The 20,515-nt window shown below is 37.2% G+C and overlaps 1 protein-coding gene across 2 annotated transcripts in view; it reads left to right on the top strand.

Annotated features, from left to right (window-relative positions):
• Positions 1-20,515, top strand: part of cnksr3 (cnksr family member 3) — a 51,467-nt gene that overhangs the window by 27,132 nt on the left and 3,820 nt on the right. The window contains exons 8-18 of one of the 2 annotated variants that reach the window (XM_028000152.1): positions 6-74; positions 813-959; positions 2,924-3,048; positions 3,821-4,008; positions 4,099-4,185; positions 5,235-5,485; positions 10,217-10,254; positions 11,881-11,923; positions 16,539-16,592; positions 16,939-16,978; positions 17,475-17,644. In XM_028000152.1, the coding sequence (XP_027855953.1) occupies positions 6-74; positions 813-959; positions 2,924-3,048; positions 3,821-4,008; positions 4,099-4,185; positions 5,235-5,485; positions 10,217-10,254; positions 11,881-11,923; positions 16,539-16,592; positions 16,939-16,978; positions 17,475-17,644 (1,212 nt within the window). Of the gene's footprint in view, positions 1-5; positions 75-812; positions 960-2,923; positions 3,049-3,820; positions 4,009-4,098; positions 4,186-5,234; positions 5,486-10,216; positions 10,255-11,880; positions 11,924-12,031; positions 13,497-16,538; positions 16,593-16,938; positions 16,979-17,474; positions 17,645-20,515 lie in introns of those variants that run through there. The other variant, XM_028000154.1, reaches the window with a different exon arrangement.

A 20,515-nucleotide genomic window follows, 5' to 3' on the forward strand; every position in this document is an offset into this window, starting at 1 on the left:
TTCAGTCTCCTGCAGACCTTTCAAGGAAGATCCATGCAGGGGATGAAGTGATTCAGGTCAACCAGCAAACAGTGGTGAGCTTAATATCTATTATTGTAAACTAAGTACAAGTTGTAGTAATGGTAATAAGATTAGTAATTGGTTCTATCTTGTTATATCTAGTATGGTTGACACCTTACAAGAAGGAACAGCACTATTTTGGCAATTATATAAATGTGTGATTGTCAAAGGTCACACGTAGGGCTCCCCAAGGCTCTATTCTCAGCCCACTTTTTTTTAATATCTAGATTATGGATTTTTGCAATGTATCTTTCAATAACTATGTTGATGACACAACATCTGTGACACCGCATGACCACGGTCACTTACAATTATTAAGTAAGCATGTCATTCAGTAAGTGGAAGGGTTTGGACAGTTTCTATCACTGTTTTATTATTTATTTTGGTCCCATGTATGCAGAGATAGCAATAACCCCTCAGCTAGACTCAATAAGATTGAAATCCACATAGCACACATGAAACCTAACTGTTGCTTTGTACTCAGAATTAATTTTATCTCCAAATAACGTCTATTTTTTCAGTCCTGTTACTGTTTACAACAGTGTTTCCAAGAAGATTAAATATTATTTTATCAATATTTTCTAATAATGTGCATAGTCATTTCTTGAAACTTGTATATTATTTTTGTATGATTAAGTGTTTCTATCACTGTTTTATTTTAATAACTTGAATGCAACCTTTGTTTATTTTAGGACTATCTTGTACATTAATGGTGCTATGTAAAATTGGACTTTCTTTGCCTGTTCAATCAGGTTGGCTGGCAGTTGAAAAACCTTGTTTTCAAACTGAGAGAAGACCCCAAAGGTGTGGTTCTACTACTGAAGAAGAGGCCGACAGGAACTACAAGCTTCACCCCCGCCCCACTTAAGAACATGCGCTGGAAGCCCCCCGTACCTCAGGTGAGTACTTGCAGACCCATCTCTTTCTTCATGTCAGGCTAATCGCTGTCAACTAATTATTAGCTTTTTAGGGAGTTGGTTCCAGAATCAGCATGTTCAGACAGAGCCACCCTGAGATTGCTGCTGGCTGAGCTCAATACACTATTGAGCTTTATCTTTAGGTACAACAAAAGAGGGGAAAAAACTCCCATTAAGTCATTCAGTCTAATAGATAAAGCTGCCTGTTGTAGTGTTTTGGTCCGTTTATCTTATTTCAGTACACAAAACATGACCCAGGTGTTTTATTACAAAGAGATGGGAGCATAACGTTAATTTATTTTCCTAGATAAAACATCCCAAACTATTAAAGGTAACTGGGAAATGTGAAGCAAATAAAATTCTCCTCCCATCCACTGATTTTTTTTTTCTTATTTTTACATTATTTGTATGACTTGTTTCAGATTATAAAATTGTTTTAATTATGAACAAAATACATTCTGGATGAATATAAGATACAGTTTTAAAACAATTTTATGAGGGAGAAAAGGTGCCCAAACCAGCCTGGCTCTATATGAAAAAGTTATTCCATCCTAAACTTGATCAGTTAACAAAGATTGTAACCAGGCGCTTGTAATGATCAGCAATTAGTCTTTTATTTTGCTGTGGAGGAATTTCAGCCCACTTCTCTGTGTAGAATTGTTTTCGACCATGACCGACATGTTTAGCGTTTTACCACAGCATTGATACTTTGACTAAGCCACTTCAAGACGTCCTTTTCTGAGCCATATAAAGATGGACTTGCTGCTGTGCTTTAGATCATCCTGAGTGACCAAAGTGTACTTGAACTTAAGGTCAGGACCTAATGCTGGACAATCCCTTCGTGGATTTTCTCAGGGCAGTTTGGTTTGTACAGAATTATTTTATAAGCTTTCCTTTAATAGATGAAATCATCACTTGAAAATGTTTGGGGTTTTTTGTAGTCAGATCATTATTGTCTGATTTCTAAAATTGGTTTAATCTAGAACATTTTAGTGTTATTAAAAATAACAAACAGAAGCAACCTGCAAAAGATGTACATTTGTTCTACTTCATCTTGTGAGCCCATCAGACCTGACATGAGGCTATCTCTCATCTGACTCCTGTTTTAACATACAGTAGGTCTATTAGCCCGCTGTAATCCTACACTTCCAGTTTTCACACTGTGGAACTGTGCTATCATGCGTGGCCTGCTTGATAACCTGAGAAGCTAAGATGAGAGAATAACAGATTTGATATCTTTAAGCAGCAGACAGAGGTTTGGGGAACAATGGGGAAAATAAATGCCAGCAGCTTGTTTTAACAGGTTCTGGAGGAAATCAGAGTTAGACATCTCAGTTTATCTTTGATAATGAGGCTTCAAAGCCAAAACAGAGCCACGTCTTTCAGCCTGACTCACAAAGATTTTTATTGTTATATAAAAACAGTAAAAATAAAATATGTATTGTTATATACTGTGTATATATATATATATATATATATATATATATATATATATATATATATATATATATTTTATTGTTATGTTAATAACAATAAAAATTTAATAAAAACTGTAACAGGAACAGTTTTTCCATTTAAGGCTGAGAACTGCAGCAGATAAAAGCCAAATATTTAGTTGTTGAGTCAGGAAACATAACTGTGGTAAATGAGTGAATGTCTTACAGTCTATTTTAGACTTTACTTACAATCTTCCCATACCTCAAGCAAGAAAATTTATACTTGTAGACACACACAAGCACTTAAACGTCTCACCACATATGGTGAGCTCCTCCCTTTTACCAACAAGTTATATTTAGGCAATATTTGAAGGTGGAAAAAGCACAAGCCAAAAACTTTAAAAAAAATCTTTTTGTTTTTGACCGTGATTGATGTTGAAGCTGGATTTATTGAGGGCTTCACCATGTAATCAGGATGTAACAACTTATGTAAAAATATTTATTTTACAGAATAATTCCTCTCTGATCCGATCCCAGTCCCCCTCCAGTTCAGCTAATGGATCTACTAAAAAGGAGAAGCCAGCTATTATGGACTTGTACATTCCTCCACCGCCTCCAGTGCCGTACACTCCACGGTGAGCCATGTGTTCAAATCTTTCTTGTGGTCTTCTTTCCTTTCTCCTTTGTGCGTTACTTTATACCCTTCTTTGTATCAAGATAACTTTAATCCTTCCTAATTTACTTCCATTTCTTTGTGTGTCTTATGTCTCTTGTTTCATTGTCTCCTATGTCCTTTAATTTCTTTAGTATTTCTTTTCTGTTTCTTCCATTTTTTATGTTTCTTTCCTTGTGTGCTGCTTTATTTTAATATATTTATTTTTTCTCTTTTTTTCATTTTTTGTGTCCTGCCTTCTTTCCTTTCTTGTGTGTTTTTGTTGTAGTCTTTAGTGTTTTTATTCAAATCCAATGTGGTACAGAAATATATGCCACAAGTTCATGGTGACCTGTGGTATCTTATATTTTAAAGTTAACTTAAAAGACTGAAAATAGGAAATTTAGTGAGGAATTGCTGAAGAAATGCTTCCCAACAATGTCTTATGATGCAACACCTTTTAAAATCAGACATATTTAAACCTAATTCATAAATAGTGGGCTGCAGTCACGTTTTCACATCTCTTTTTCCTCATCACTACACATTCTCATCTGCTCATCTTCAGCCCACTCTGCATCCTACACTGCACACTTTTCTCTTCAGTTCCCTTGGATTAGACTTGTTCATGTAACACTATTTGTTTGTAAGTCATAGTGATCTACTTCTTTTTTTTTTTGTTTTGTTTTTTAACTCTGATTCCACAGAAATGTGAGTTGAGCTGTGATTAATAAGCAAACATTTGTTTCTGTGTGCAGAGAGATGAGATCAGACTCCCTCTCCAGCATTAGTAAAAGACCGAAGGGCTCTGAGTCACCCAACTCCTTCCTGGACCAGGAGCGCAGACAACGTACCACCATCACAGATTATGACAAGTTAAACCCCGGATGTCCCATTGAAGCCACTGTAATCCAGCCCAGAATGAGGGAGCATAAGGCTTCACGTGGTTAGTATTTTAAATAAATACTTTTTTGATGCATAAGGACTCAGAATGTTCTGAAAATAGAACTTACAAATGTGACACTCTTGTCTCAAGGTAAGCCAAGGCCACTGTCGATGCCAGCAGATACTTGTGTTGCAGTAGTGGACACATACGCCAAGCCCTGGGCACATGGCAGAAAAGGTATTCATATTTTTAATCACTGGTTTGCTAATTCTACAGCCATTTGAGATATATATATATATATATATATATATATATATATATATATATACAGTTCAGACCAAAAGTTTGGACACACCTTCTCATTGAATTCAAAGAGAAAGTGTGTCCAAACGTTTGGTCTGTACTGTATATGTATATACTTCTTTATAGAATGTTTAGTATAAAACTAAATTATAATTTCTCACAGACCTAATACTTAGAGCTATCTATGCACATCACTGAAAATCTCCAAATAATTTCAACTTCTTCTGGCAAAGAGATTCTTCAGTTAAACTTATTTTTTTTTGTTCTATACCAATTTATTACCTAATTGACATTTTTAACTATTTTAAATCTGATTACTAACTGTGTGTTCTTTGGGAATAAGCATGTTTCATGAGGGATAGAGTAGGATGGCTCAAAAGGCCAAACAGTGCAGTTTCACTGTAAAATCTTAAAGTCTCTGGTTTTTACTGAAGTTTACCTCTTTGTTGTTAGCAGACTGTGTTGACAGCCACCTTTCCTCAACGCAATTGGAAACTGACTAACAGTTGTTCTCCTTTCAGTAATAACTTCCACTCTAGGGATTGTTGATATTACTGTTTGGGGTGTTCACAGACAGAGAAAAGGCTTCCAATCACTGATCAGAACCCTTTAATTGTCAAATCAGTCGATTTTGATCACCAGACAGTTTTCTGCGGATCTCTATTATAAACTTCAATCCATTCTCTGGATTAAAGTGTCATTTCAAGTGATTCTTTAAATATTTAATGAAAGTAGTCCATGGAAATGTTTGTCAGTGTTTTATTATCCGGGACATTGTTAGGTCTGTGGCTAAACTGCAGCAGCTTAAAGAAATTCTACTAAAATTGCATATTTCAACAAAGGAATGTACTTTGTTGAACGGAATGTAGAGGATTTTCTTGACTATCTTTTGAGTTCTCAATTTTTATTTAAACACGATGCTAGCTTTATATATTTTTCTTTTACCTCTTTGCTAAGAATCTTTTACTGTCTTCCTTCCTTAGGCGAGGACCTGCTGTACAGATACCTCAGCAATGAGCGGATTCCCACCATTGCCGAGGAGGTCCCGTCTGCATCCTCGCCCTACAGGCCTGCGAGGGAGCGTCAGCTCGTCCGAGTGGACCGCATCCGACACAGCTGCTACTATTCCAACTCAGACCTCCACAACAGTGCCACCATCCCCTACCAGGAGGACACGAAAAAGGCCCCCGTAAGCTCCATCTCAAAGCGCACCCCGGCAGAGCGCTCACTACTGGTCAGTTGGATCACGCGGCTTAAGCTGTTGACTCACTGATGATGTGCTTCCTGTGCCGGGGCTTCCTGTTCCTGTCCTGTGATCTTCCTCAGTGCCTTTGACGTTTAAACGTCCAGCTGTTTTTTGGCAGCTTTGGGCTCTCTCACTCTCCTCTCTGACCCCAAAACTCCATAACTTCATGGTGTTAGGGCTACTACCAACTACTGCTACTACTACTACTACTACTTCTACTACTACTGCTACTACCCACAATCAACCTTGCTTTGTAGTAGCCTACTCACTACATTAAGTCATTGCCTCTTTAACACTGCCCTCAATCCTAATCTCAGACTACAAAACCCCTGAGAATCTGTTTGCTCAGGTCTAGAAAAACCTTGGCTTTGTTCTCTTTATAGACTTCTGTGTACATATTAAGTTATGTAATTTTTCCATTGAGATGCTCTCTGAAACAAATATTTAATCACTTGAAGTTCTTTAGTTATGTGCTTCTGTAGATTTTCATTTCCAATAAATTATAAAGTGAAAGTAAGTGGAGAGAAATGTTTGATAGAAACTGCTTCAGATTTTGATGTTTTTCTTTCCTGAAATATATATATATATTTTTCATATTATTTATAGTACTGTGAGCAAGCATTTTTTTCACTTGTAGATTTCTTTTGCTTTTTCGTTGCTTACTTGTTAATGATAATCAAAGAAGCCCCAATATCAGACAAAGATAACATGAATAAATGAAAAAAACACTTGACCCACCCATTCATACAAAGGACATGTGTACTTTACAAAATTATAATTATAATACTGCAATTTGTTTCCCACCTGTTGTTGAATTTCTTTAAATCACTTTGAGATTTTTCAGTGTAATTAATTTTTTAACCCTTGATTCAAATAATGTCTAAAAAATGTGGTTAATTAAGGTTAATTTTTTATTTAACATGGGGTTGATTACTTTTTCTTTCTTTGTTTTCTTTTTTTTTTTTTTTGCAAATGACCGGATTGGTTTGGGTAGATTTAAGTATGGCAAAGAAAAAGAAAGCAAAAGCAGGAGAAATCTGTAAGGTGTTGAAAGTTGTTTTCACATCACTGTACATTTCAGTCTGCCACTAGTTGCCTCTTGTAAGCTATGCATAAGGTTTCTGCGGCCACTAAAGCTCACTGAGTTGCATTGGGTTTTGATGTTTACACTTATTAATAAGCAATTATTTGTGCATATCTAAGACTATGCACATTGACCTTCAGTTTACTCTGCAGTTACCCTCCTAAAGGCCCTTCGGTGTCTTTGAAACATGGGTCCAATAGCCTTCTGATGACTTTTGCTATGGATAAATAAGAAGAGAATGTCAGTGTTATTTAAAAATAATTACAGGAAGTGTCTGTTGTTACTTTATCTGCCTTTTTGTAAGATTTGAAAAGCATTTTATTAAAGACGGCAGTTCATTTCAGTGACTTTTTGTATTGTCTTTATTTTGTCGTCATGCCTTGAATGACAAATGTGTCCTTATATGAATATTAAAGGATTTGCTATCTTTCCCTTTATTTGAACACTGCATTATGAATCTGTAATTGTATCAGTTTATGTGCCTAAAACGGTGCGTTGTAAAGGAAAGGCCAGTCTGTTGTAGCCGTCTGTCATTCTGACCTGTTTTAACCTTCGAGGCAAAAACTGATTCTGCTTTTTAAGCATGTGGTGACACAAGATAGCTAATGTCAGGTTACCTTTATTTCTTCCGTCTCAGATGGTAATGGTTATGTAACTACTCCCTTTGAACTCTAAATTATACTTGGGGGTGGGAGGCTGTAAGGGAGCATATGGTCAAAGCAGGTTTTCCATCAGGAGATAATTTTTCCTGCACATATGTTGTGTTTTAAACATGTAAAGAGCAGGTTAGAGTCACCTTGGCTTTTGTTTATTGAAAATTGGCTCTCCGGCAACCACCAGAAAGCTTAAGCGTTGAATTGAAGTTCTAACCATTTTGGAAACTGACACAATATTCTTTCCCTCTTTCCTTGCTGCTCTCCCACTGCATTGCATGAGTTGGATTTTTGAGAGAAACTTCTTTTATCTCTCCTTCACCACTTCTTTCCATCTGCCTGTGCTTGCTGAACTGTTGTCGCCTGCGGTTCTCATTTAATTTGCACTTTCTGGAAACCTGTGGTCTGCTTAAACACTACCTGCACTCTGCCTAACCAACTGCATGCATTTGCTAACAACTAATGCTTCATGCCTGCACATCACACAAATGGTTTCACAGGAATGATATGCTCAGTTACTGCTAGTTGGTGCATGTTTTGAAAAATTACCTTTTAAATAATCACATTTCTGTGTTACTCGTTTAAAACAGAACATACTAAGTGAATGTTTTATTCTTTCTTTGTTTTTGCACATTGTTGACTTCCAATGAAGTTCAGAGTACTGCGTAAAAAGTGAATCAAAAACTAAATGTAGTGATTTCAGAACATTTGGAAACCCATACGCAATTAAAAATAAAGCATTTGTGTGAATCTAATGTCAGGGGCACATTTTAATGAGTTTTTCATTCCAGCTGCTCAAACTTCTAGAGCTTTATGTGATCAGGATGAATAGGCTTATGAACTTTTTGTTAAAGAGGGGAATGTGTTTTTTTTTAAAGCAGTTGCATAATCTAAGGGCTGCACAGTGGCGCAGTTGGTAGCACTGTTGCCTTGCAGCAAGAAGGTCCTGGGTTCGATTCCCGGCCGGGGTCTTTCTGCATGGAGTTTGCATGTTCTCCCTGTGCATGCGTGGGTTCTCTCCGGGTACTCCGGCTTCCTCCCACAGTCCAAAAACATGACTGTCAGGTCAATTGGTTTCTCTAAATTCTCCCTAGGTGTGAGTGTGTGTGTGCATGGTTGTTTGTCCTGTATGTCTCTGTGTTGCCCTGCGACGGACTGGCGACCTGTCCAGGGTGTACCCCGCCTCTCGCCCGGAACGTAGCTGGAGATAGGCACCGGCAACTCTCCCGACCCCATTAGGGACAAGGGTGAACAGACAATGGATGGATGGATGGATGGCATAATCTAAGTGGAAATATAGTAAAAAATCAGTCTTTGAGATTATTCACCATGTGGGGGAGATAAAACCGCCTTTTAAGAAATGATTACTTCGAACAAACCCCTGACAATGTTCACTAGCTTTCCTGTCAAAACCTGGCACACTTCCCTCTTGCCAGCAAGCAGTCGCTTTTAGTCTTCTTTGTTGGAGTGTAAAGATAGATATTTGACTCTCTGTACAAGTGCTAGATGAGGGGTAAGAAACCTGCAGCTTTGCAGGCACATGTGCCTGAAAAATGTCTTTAATCCTAAGAATTTTTTTTTTTAAGTTTCTCATGTTTTTATGCAATATCTTCCATAACCAAAAGGCACTAATGGTGCAAGAAATCCTTTTCTCCATTACACCACAAACTATAATTATAAATATGGAAGTCAAGTAGGTAAATTTCTTCTTACTTTTGTAAAATTTGTTTTTCTTTGTACTAAAATCTAAAAATATGAGTCAAACTGTTTTATTTCATTCATTTCCCCAGACATACATTATATTTTACAGAGTAAGTAGTCTTAATATTTATCAAGCTGTCCATTTCCAACATGTCCTGGATCTGGCATGCCTCTTAAATCAGTTCCCTTTCAGGATATCAGTCTTTGCTGCAGTTCTCTAACAGTGGGTTGTCAGAATCGGATGCATGCATCATATTGATAAGCCAGGGTAACAGAAAGGCAGGGATTGTTTAGAAAAAATAAAAACTCTAATAAACTCAAAATTATGTAAAATGATTTCATCACATTCCTTATAGGGATTACTATAAACTTTTAAACTTGGATTTATTTAATCCCTTAGTAAATCAATGTGCTCAAATTAATTAGATTTTTCTAAAGTTATTCTGTGACTGTTACTTAGGTAAGAGATTAGTTTTTAATGCTTCTTTTATGAATTATGCTAAATTCTAACATCTGTTTGTGTTTTATAAGTACATAAAAACATATCTGTCCTCAAGGCTGCATCAAATGTTGCCTGTGATGAGAAAAATGTTGCCTGTGTGGACCATGGATTCTGATTTTTAACTCAAAACTGGATGTAGATCCTGTATTTTTAGCCTGCAGGACATGCATGCATGGTATCTAAAACAGCCTTAGGACACTTGAAAGAGCTCAGGTCCAGAAACAGTAAAGTTATTTCTGTCTCCTGTTTGTTCCAGAGATAAATTGGATTCCCTTGACAGTGGTTTAGAGAAGAATTCCTCCAACCGCGAGTTAACCACAGCACATATGCTTCATAGATTATGAAATGTCCAAAATTCTTACAGTACTGCCACTATTCATGAAGATAACTTGAAAACAATTGAGGTAGTCCAAACACAAGGTAGAGGACCGTCGCAATGTTTTACTGTCAATCTGATAGTTCTCAAAAATATTACCTGTGACCCTTTAACCCATATAACTGAAACACGTTTTACCATTTTCTTGTTTTTATATTAAAGTGTGTTCCATAAGGCATACGATTTTCTTTTAATCTTATGCCATTTTTAAGTGCAAGTTAGTCTTTTCATTCACATTTTACACGATGTCTCTATGTTTTGTGAATTTAGAACTGCCGACTTCACCAAAAGTACCAAAACATATTCATTAATATGTTTTTTTTTTTAAAAAGGCTTAAATCTTTGTGAAACCTACTTGGGCCTCTCAACTTCTATGCACTAACAATAACTTTATGTATCACAGGAACATGACTGGTTCTCTAGCAGGGACTTCCTGAACCGGTGAGTTTCTCTGACTTTCTCTCTGTCCCACATATAAACTCCCACTGAGTAGGTCACATCAGAAACATAAGAGCAGGGTGGGTCCTGGTTTTTCAAGAGGGAGGGACAGTCAGCAGGCAGTGGAATCTTTTTTAAACAAGCCAGGGGTCAAAGGTGGTCTGCTTTTATGTAAATGGAAAATACACCAAGATGAGAAGCATAATCTTTTTTTAAACCTCTGCAGATGATGCAAAATTGTCCCTTTCCTTTGAATGCTTAAATTTAGAGTTTCATAACATTCTGTCATGTTACAACTCTGTAACAATGTTTTTTTTGTGTGTGTGTGGGCGTGTGGGGGTGTGTGTGTTTGTGTGATAGACCAACACAAAAGAAATTGATCATTATGAAGTGGAGGGGAAACGATTAATAGTTTTCAACATGGTGGAATAAATAAATAATAACAAAACAAAATAAAGCTAGACTCAACTATTTATCCTTAACCTTTCACTTCATAATTATGTACTTTGCAATGATCCTAGCTCATACAATATTTTACTTTTATGGTTTTAACATGAGGAAAAGTTCTAATGATGTGAACACTTTATGCAGTTAACTCTTGGGACTTCCTGTATCCAAAATGTTCCACACACTAATATATCCGCCTCTGATTCTCTTTCAATTGCCAGAAATCGTTCTAGAAATGCCAACACTATGACAAATCCTGATTCCTCTAGCCTTCCAAGTAGTGGTATAAATACCTCTCTCCCACCGTTATATATGGCACTGTAGAATGGCAGTCTCCATGTCATCCTTGGCCCTTTTATCACTTCCGGTCTGTAATATCATTGAGGAGGCGTGACTCCCCACATTAATGCTTTTGTTTAAACGGTTCGCACAAATCTATCAATTCCAGGCAGTTCTATTCTAAGGGCCGCAGCACATCCAGTTTGTTCCATGCATGATCAAAAGAAATTACACACATTTGGAAAATATAACGGTAAATCTCATTGGAAAGCAATCTGACTCATCGCCGTTGGCTGCACAAGCACAGGGCAATGGCATGAAACTGGATTTGACTGATGTAATCAGGTGTCACCTTGATTTTGCCTGGTCAATCCATCCAGTTTGGATGGATTGACCAACTGCTCTTCTGCATCTTCCTGTTCCCACAAATACAGCTCATGCAATGGAGAAAATGAGCATCTTTTAGATGGGAGATGAAAGGAGGTGAAGGGCAAGAAAATGTTAGCTACTGAAACAGGACTCAATAGTCATGTCCTGAAATTGCAGGGTGAGGCCAAGCTGAGGTAAACTGACTGTTGTGTGCAGTGGGACTAAGCTCTTTCTCTGCCAATGATGCAGTGGTTTGTGTCCAGAATATTATCAGAGCCACAAGGACTGCAATTAAATGTAACTGTGTCCATGGATGCTCAACTCAATTGAATCAGATAAACCTGATGAGTAGCTACAGATCATTTGGAGGATGTTTTTTTTTTGTTTGTTTGTTTTTTCTGTTTAGAAAATGTGATCTTATTTAAACCATGACTGGGATTAGCTTAAGCTAAGATAATGTTTACTGTAAGGTGCATACTGACACATTTTTGGAGTGTGTGTTTCAAACCAAAACTCTGTCTTTTGCTCCTACAGATACAACCAACCTCATATGCGATCTTGGTCTTTCTCACAAGCAGTAAGTAGATGATTATTCACCCCTCTGTCTGTGACACCATCTGAATACACCAGTTGCTAAATGCTCTCTGTAACCTGAGGAATCTCTCTGGGCTCTGTGTCAGTACAGGAGCAGAGAAATCAAGGGCATCACTTACTTTTTCCCACAGAGATAAGTCAACATGTACACTCTCTCAAAGATACACTCTACCAGAATGGAAGAAAGAAGTGTGACCTACCTCATGTTGTTGTTAGCAACAGGCTTCTTCCTGTCAGAAGAATCTGATCACTGAAGGCAAATTTTGCTCCTATTCACCAATGAAACACAAAAGATGTGTAAATAATGCAAATAATTTAGTGGTCTATGCAACCAATAAGTTCTTGCTTTCTTACCCTAAATTAGAATTTGCGGCAATAGTTTATTAACAGATTTGTGCTTTTAAAATAATACACATCTGGGTTCGTGCACTATGTGGGATTTAACTCAGGATTTTTCATGGATAAATGGGGAATATGAAATGTATAAAATATTTATATTTTTGGACTCATGTCTGTCTGTCCTCAATATATAAATCCAGGCCACTATTGGAATATCAACAATGTCATAGAAAACCTTGGTATTTGTGCTTTGAAAATTGTCCAGAAAGGTCAGGGAAAATTGTTAGAGTCCCTGCTAATGCATTAGCCAAAAGCAACTTCCAAAACTTATTTACTAAATGTATTTGGATAGTTTAACGCGAGTCTTCTTTTATTAATAAAGACAGTTATGGTGGAACAGACATTTTTCATGCCCTGAAATATAACATTGTAAAAACTCAAAAATAGATTTATTTATTTGATTGGATTGCTTATAGCTGCAAATTACAATGGAAACAGTCTTTTTTATTTATCTGCTAAGGTCACATGATTGCCGACTTACATAAAAGGTCCCCACTTCTAGAAGTACAGGTTAATTATTTGAGTCAGAACTACGCAAACATGAGTATTTTACTGAGGTTCCTTCACACAAAAAAACTACTGTCAGTTCCTCAATGCTACACATGCTGTTCACAAACCTTTGCAAATACTAGATACACTGCACACACAGTCACTAGTGGAAAATGAGTAACACACTTGTGCAGATTTGTCAACCAGGTATGATTTGTTGTTGCACAAAGAAAACTCTTGTCACAGCCTTTAACAATGAAAAATTGCATTTTCCTGATAGCTTTTGTTTAAATGAGGTACGTTTAGCACAAACGGAATCCTTTTTTTTTTTTTTTTTTTTTTGTCGTTGAGTGGTACATTTGCACACAGGTCAGAAGCAGGAGGTATGCAACCACCAAACTGAGCCTTTCCCTTCCCCCTTTTTCTCTCCATGTGAGTTTCACCTGCTGAATAATGGCTACTCTGTCTGACCCCCTCTCAATCATGCACTCAGTTTCTGGTTATCAACTAAGGACCATGACGGTTCTCAGCATGAATCACGGTGAGAGATGGAGATCCACAGTGGTGTGACCAATCCTGTCAAGGCGTGAGGCTTTTGACATGAGTCACAGGCAGGATTACCTCACTTCCACCTAAACACAGACAAACAATCTAAAATGAACTTAACTTAGAGTTACTAATGAAGATGAGAAAGGCAAGGAAATAAATGGGAAGGGGAGGAGAATGCTGCAGTTGGAGACTGGGGGACAAAAAAGAAAAGTGTCTCTCAATAGCCACTTCAGAACACTTTTAAAATTCCAAAAACAAGTGGAAGAAAGGATAAAAAAGAGAGGAGGCTCTCTGTCTTCTTCAGCACAAATGTAAGTGAGGCCTTAATAATGCTGGAATCAGAAATGTTTTTCCCATCCCAGCATAGGAAATGTACTGTAGGCCAGAATATCCATGCTTCTGCACACAGTTCAAGCAGTGATGTTGTGGCTACAAACTCATTCCCACTGAGGCAGTGAGGAGTGATGAAGGCAGGACACAGATTCCCACAATGCTAACCGAAAAAAAATCTTAAAACATATTTTCTTTCCTGATTCTTCCTGAAGAATCATAAGATGATCTTATGTCAACTTAGCTTAGCAGTAATTTTGAAGCACCCTTCTGACTCTTATGACCATCACACTATGAGACATTTAATTTCAGACCAGTTGGTCCCTGTTTCTGCACAGAAAAATGTTTTACTTGACATTTTGAAAATCTAAGCAGCTGAAATTAATCATCGAAAGAACCAAATTGTTGAGTCCAATCTAGATGACACTAGAATAAAACAATTGAGATTAAATTTGAATTTGAATCAAAAAAGGTTATATTTAAATATTTTATATGAATGTAAATGTAATTCACGTTGAAGCAAATTTAGTCTTTAGATCGAATTACTACACTTTTAAATGATTCTCAATTTCTTTGAGATGCAGCTGCAGATATTTGGGTTTTGTTCCGGTTGAAGAAGTATTTATTTCACAATGCAGCCTATTGGATCCAATGAAGAAGATTCCCATCTCGTTGCTGAACCATGTGAGAATCAGATGAGACAAAAGTGTCAAAGCTTTTGTCTAATCTACGACACAATAAAGTTCGGCATTTTAAAGAGACTCATTTTCAGTCCATTTCACTCTTTTTTTTGTTGACGTGACTAAAGATATTGAATAGTGGGGATGTCGCGACACCCAGTGGTAACAAGCTGTAACTGCTAGTTCACCTCTCCGGGGAGGAAGCAGGAATTTTGCCTGCCTGGAACAACACGATAAAATGCACCTCTAATATCCATTAGAAAGAACACAGCGGGCGAAGAAACCTAATTTGAAATGTGCAGGGTTACACCCAGGATAACCTTGACTTCAACTAAAACCAGTAGAACTTCCTTGTGCCCACACTAATTGTCTTGACACAAACATGCTCATCAAGGTTTGGTCAGACTTTGAACGGATTGTTCGGGTCAAACTGCATTCACTGAGATTGTGGTGGCAGGTAGAGTACGTGCTTCATTTTAATTGTGTTGGAGTAGCTTTTGAATTCTCTTTACTGACTTTACTCGGTAGGGAAAGGGGAAAAAAAAGAGCAATCAGGAAGCTATGTTACTTAACACCGAGAGTTACATGCACAGCTCACAGTGTCTGGTTTTTTGCTGTGGTTAGAGTGGCGATGTTGATCAAAAGAGCTCCAACGCACCGGAAACACGATTTGATAGCTACTCACGTGTTATGTAAGAGAAGTGGAGAGAAGTGAGTGCTTATTCCATTTAAAGGAATAGCCACTTCTGCTTCTCCTAAAGATCTAAATCAGCTGAAGCATCTCTGTAAGTTGAGATATAATCAGAAAGTTTAGTTATTTACAATTTTATGTTTAAACATGACAGATTTGTTACATTGATGAGGCACGTATTTCTCACAGCTACTGAAAACACAAAAAGAAAAAGAGGAAAAGGGGACAGATACTAAAACTGTTTAATATAGAAATGCTATGCTATGGCCTACACAGTCATGGAGAAGAGTCTGACTTGACAGAGGCCAAGCAGACAATACTTGAAAAGCACTTCATGCTTTCTTATGCGAAAAAGGTTTTTGATGCTTATTTCATACTCTAGCAGGGCCTGCCGATTCTGTCGCTGCATTTGACTGCAGAAAACTTACCTCATTTGTTGTACATGGGCATACTTTTCAATAACCCAACATTTCTGAATTATAAATACTTTTTATTAGATTTTTTTTATTATAAATACATTGGTTTCATTTTCTGAATGTCTGAGAAGTAAAATTTCATGGTTTAATTCTCAAGCCATAATCATGTGAATATGCATTTTTAGCTTTTGCACCTTTTTCTATCATGCTTTTTCTTCCACTCAACTTTCCACTAATATGCTTGAAATACGTCAGCTGCCTCCTTGACAACTGTCACAGTCAAATTTTTTAATGATTGTGTAGTCTTTGAAATTTTTTGAAGTTTCATAATTTTATTCCAATTCATTGAGATCCACCTGTAGTTTGGGAAGATCTGCATCGCAGAGATTTTCTAAATTCTCGGAAAATGTAGAAGCAGAGCGAGGCATCATGAAGGGGTTTTCAGCTGTGAAAATGGTTAAACTTATTTGCTGGAAGTGTTTGTTCACAGTGGGAGCTTTTTAACTTCACAAATGAGGAACTTAAAAGCACAGAGGAAGTTTACCAATAATTGCAGGCTAGATTTCTCAATGCAGCCTTGTTCTTTTAGGATGTTGAACAGCAAAACTGAACATGTTATGCACGTCGCCCCAGAAAATGAGTTTTGGTACCTAGAAACTGAAAAGGAGTTCTGTCTGTGCTGCTCGGATTCCGTGTTACTTACTTCATCTGTGTGTCACAGTGTGACAGAAACTGCTGACAGTGGACATCTTTGCACAAGCTGTGAGTCAGTGGTGTGTGTGAGCTCAACCTGATAGGTTTAAGCCTTTTTTCTGACTCAACTTCCCGTTGCATGTTGAAATTCAACATTTTCTTTATTCTTCTTCTTTATTTCTGCAAAAGTTTGAAAAAAAACCATTGTCAGTACTTCTGTGCCTATGACGCCACTTCCTTTTGAAGAAACAAAAGGAAAAAAACAAAACAATTACTGCCCCATTATCTGGGGAGAAATGTTGTCAACCTACACACCTGTCAATGCGTTTTTCTTCTGGTTTCTTTCAACAGGCTGCCTTCCCTTTGTCTGTGAGTCCTTCGATGGCTGCTGACGACTATAATCCTGTGAGTACCCGTCTTTTTTTTGTGACATTTACAGAGGGGATACTTCTGCTTCTGCTATTTTATTATGACAGAACTTGATATACGAATTATCAAAGCTTACAAGCCTCTACAACAGGCGAGAGGGCAGTTTCCCGTCTTTTTCTGTTCTCGTTTAACAATCCCATGGTGGCAGAGGAAATGAAGAATAGATAGAAAGACGAGGCAGAAGCTGAAAGTCAGAGAGGAGCAAGAAAAAGAAGTCGGTGCATATGAGAAACAGGATGTTCAGTGAGCGTTTTCGTCTCAGTTGTTGCATGTGACGGTTTTCTCTTCTTGTCTTCCTTCTCGCCGTTGTCCTCTCTGAAAGGTCTCCCTGAGGCACAAGTCGAAGAAGAAGAACCGAGGGGGTAAGCTGGCTCTTTTTGCTTTGCGTCTGCAGCAGGTGCTGCCTTTCCGCTGTAGGTTTGACCACCGGTGGGCGTGTGTGAGAAGCAGCAGGACAATTAGTGTGCGCAAAGGGATTTTAGACAACCCACAGTTATTTTCACTTCACTTCTTTTATGCTCTGCTGTTCTGCATCGTCTCTTCATCTCTGAATGTGTAACTTTTTTTTTTTTTTTTGCTTGTCAATGGTGTCTGGTTAATTATCTCGTCAGGGGAAGATTACTGAACCACAGCACTTCAGAGCAGACCAAGTTCTAGGTGCTGTGTAGGGAGGGGGTTGTTTTTTATTTCTTTTAGTTTTGTCATTTCAGTGACCTACATTGGCTGGGATGGAATTTTTTTTATTTGTGTGTGTGTCTCAGCTAGGATGCTGGACTTCACCTAAGTGCTTCAGCTAATGCTTCATTTGCTTGTAGCGAGGTCTTTGGGGACTCATGTACAGGCCTTATCTGTGCACAGGCAATGGTACCATGAGTAGAAGACGAATCTCCGTCAAAGAGCTTGGTCAACCGGACCACCAGGGCTGGCTTTACAGAAAGAAGGAGACCAAGGGTTTCCTGGGAATCAAATGGAAGAAGTACTGGTTTGTCCTTAAGAAAACTGCACTCTACTGGTACACCAACCAGTTGGTGAGTAAAGAATAATGTTTGATGCATAGCCTGCTGCGCCTTTTTTTGTGCGAAATGTTTTAAAACGTTGCTCAAGATGTTGAACATGTAGAGTGTTTATTAGCTGCCGTTATCCTGTTGTCTAGGTTACAAGCACAACATCAACATTTATATTATTGGGATGTTTTTTGTTTAGGATTCTAACACGACAATGGTTGCACTTAATTTTATGGATTGGTATCAAACTGTTGTGGGATAAATACACAAGTATGTAGGCCACACTTTTGAGAAACTTATTTTTAAAAACATTTGAAAATGATGCCGTATTCTTTTCTCACTCTTTTTATACACTACTTTGTGTTGCTCCATTATCATATTGGAATTAAATCCAATATAATTATTTATTGTTATAATGTGACAACCAAGCGAAGTTCTTCACTTTATTTAAATAATGGGACTTTCGGTGTCCTTTGAGTATGTCCCACAATAAAAAGCCCTTATTTTGGCATTTTAGAAGTTTTCAATTAAAAGATTCTGTTAGCTTGCCTTTCTGGATTTTATTTAGGGTTAACAGGAGAAAAGGGGCAAAATACAATATCACGCAACATTTTACAAATCTTATTTTGTTTAAAAATAGTTCAAAGCTGTGCGTTTTCATTCCATATTTGGACATTATTTTAGTGTTGGTTTATTACAGTGAGGCAGTGTGGGGAAAAAAATTATACAACAAATGACCTTTCTTTGGTTTGGCCAGCATGTTTTGGAAAATTTGTTTCTCACTTTGAGCGTTGTTTATCGAAACGATGTCACACATGGCTCTGTAAATTGCTGTTAAGTGATGTGTCAGGGTGATGTGACATGGGAGCTGTAGACTTGGTGTCTGCAGACTTTCTGTCTTTACTGAAACGGTAAAGAAGAACAATTACTTTGTTGCTAGCTCTTACTTTTAGAGGTCACTGTGGGCAGATGCGATGGCATGCTGTATCTTTGAGTGTGCAGTTATTTTAAAAACAAAAGAATTTAAGAGTTATTTTAAAGAAGGAACTAAATAACTGAGGAGTTTGTCATAATTATTTGGCGATTAGTCTGACCAGTATTCCCTGAAGAATGTTAACTCTTGATCTTATCTCTGAATATGGATGTTTTGGTAGTTCTCTGCAAATCTCAGCTTTTTCCATAAGAACAGAAACTGGAATCTCAGAAGAATCAAAGAGTAATTTTATGATTCTGTGTTTTACCTTCTTGTTGTCTGCTGCTCTCACCCTTCCATAGCATGAATGATTCAAAGACATATTAAAAATAAATCTGCCTTTTAAATTGGTTCATAAATCTTTAATGTGAATTTCCTTTTATTTCATTTTGTTAAACACCAGGCAGCAACTAGAAGTCTTGTTCACTTAGCAGCAGCATCCACATTGAAGAGTGTTGTCTTCAGTGTGATCTTGCGATCACACTGTGTGTTCCCTGGTTGGAATCATGAATAAATACATTCATGACCAAATAAATGTGAGAATGAGAAGTGGAATTGCAGAGTTGTTCTATTTTATTTTTGGACGGTAGTGGAGATGAGTTACATGAAGCTTTGGCCACAAATTGTACAAAAAAATTTATTTTGGTTTTGCTTAGTCAATAATTTTCTAATGAAGCTGTTATTTTGAATAACTACTGGGGCTCATACTGTTATTTCAGCCTATGCAAAGAGATTAATTTTCTTATTCACATGTATTTAAGACAAATTAAAAAAAAAAAAACATTAAAATGTTGTCCTTTTATACATTCTTGCTTGCAGTAGCAAACAAAATCGTCAGTAAAGCTGTTTAGCACTTCACACATTTAACACCCTACCTTATAAGCACACAATGAAGTGGTGTGAACGTCAGACGAGTCATACTTGCTTCTTCAACCTCTGTCACGCTGCCGCAACAGGAACTGCACTGTGTTTCCTGTATGTGTCTTTGTCACTACCAGACTGTCAGCATAGATGCAGACAGACATACATGCATGCATAAAGTAAAAATGAAAAATCTTTTCCTCTTTAGAGATTTCTTCTGTTTTTGCTGTTTTCATCACACTTGTGTGTTTTAATTATCAAACAAATGTATCAAAAAGATAACCTGAGTGAGGGGAAAAATTCATCTAAATCAAACTGGTCCTATATAAAAAAGTAATGACTCCTTAAACCCAGTAACTGGTTGTTCAAACATTGAGTTGCCATAGAGAAATTTTGGCCCACTCTTCTTTAAAGAATCGTACAGTCAAATTGGAGGGTTTTTAAATTTCAACAGCTTGTTCAAAGCCTTGCCACACCACCTGAATTTCGATTCCTTTTGACCAAAGCGAATTAGCAGTGCGCTTGCTTGTGTGATTTGTATTGTACACTTACAAGAAAATACTTTTTTTTACAAGAAAAGTACACATGCAAGTTCTCATTTGACTTTATTAAAATATAAAGATCAATCATCAGATCTGCTTTCAACTCAACAAAGGTATTTTTCTGAGATTGTGAGGCCATTAAGTGGTCTTGTGAAATGATGATCTATGTGAAGTGATAAATTTGTGCTTGCGGATAATTTATTGTCTAAAAATCATGTACACTGTGAGAGTTTCTGATGTATGAGCCAAGTGCTCTTAAGCTTAGGCGTTGGAAATAATGGCCCTTAATTTTCACCATGTTATTCTGCCATTTTTATTGTGATCACTTTAAAGGTGACTCAAAAAGGTTTTGAGACAATTCACACCTCATACTTTTGACTATAAATCTCTGTCTGCCTACAATCAGAGCCCCACAGACACAAATACTACTTGATGATAAAACTCACACATTGTAAAATATGTCATGGCACTGCACTAGAAAAATAAGATATTGATAAAACAAAATTTTTAAATCATATC

Source organism: Xiphophorus couchianus, chromosome 19 (genome assembly GCF_001444195.1).
Source record: "Xiphophorus couchianus chromosome 19, X_couchianus-1.0, whole genome shotgun sequence".
NCBI lineage: Eukaryota > Metazoa > Chordata > Actinopteri > Cyprinodontiformes > Poeciliidae > Xiphophorus > Xiphophorus couchianus.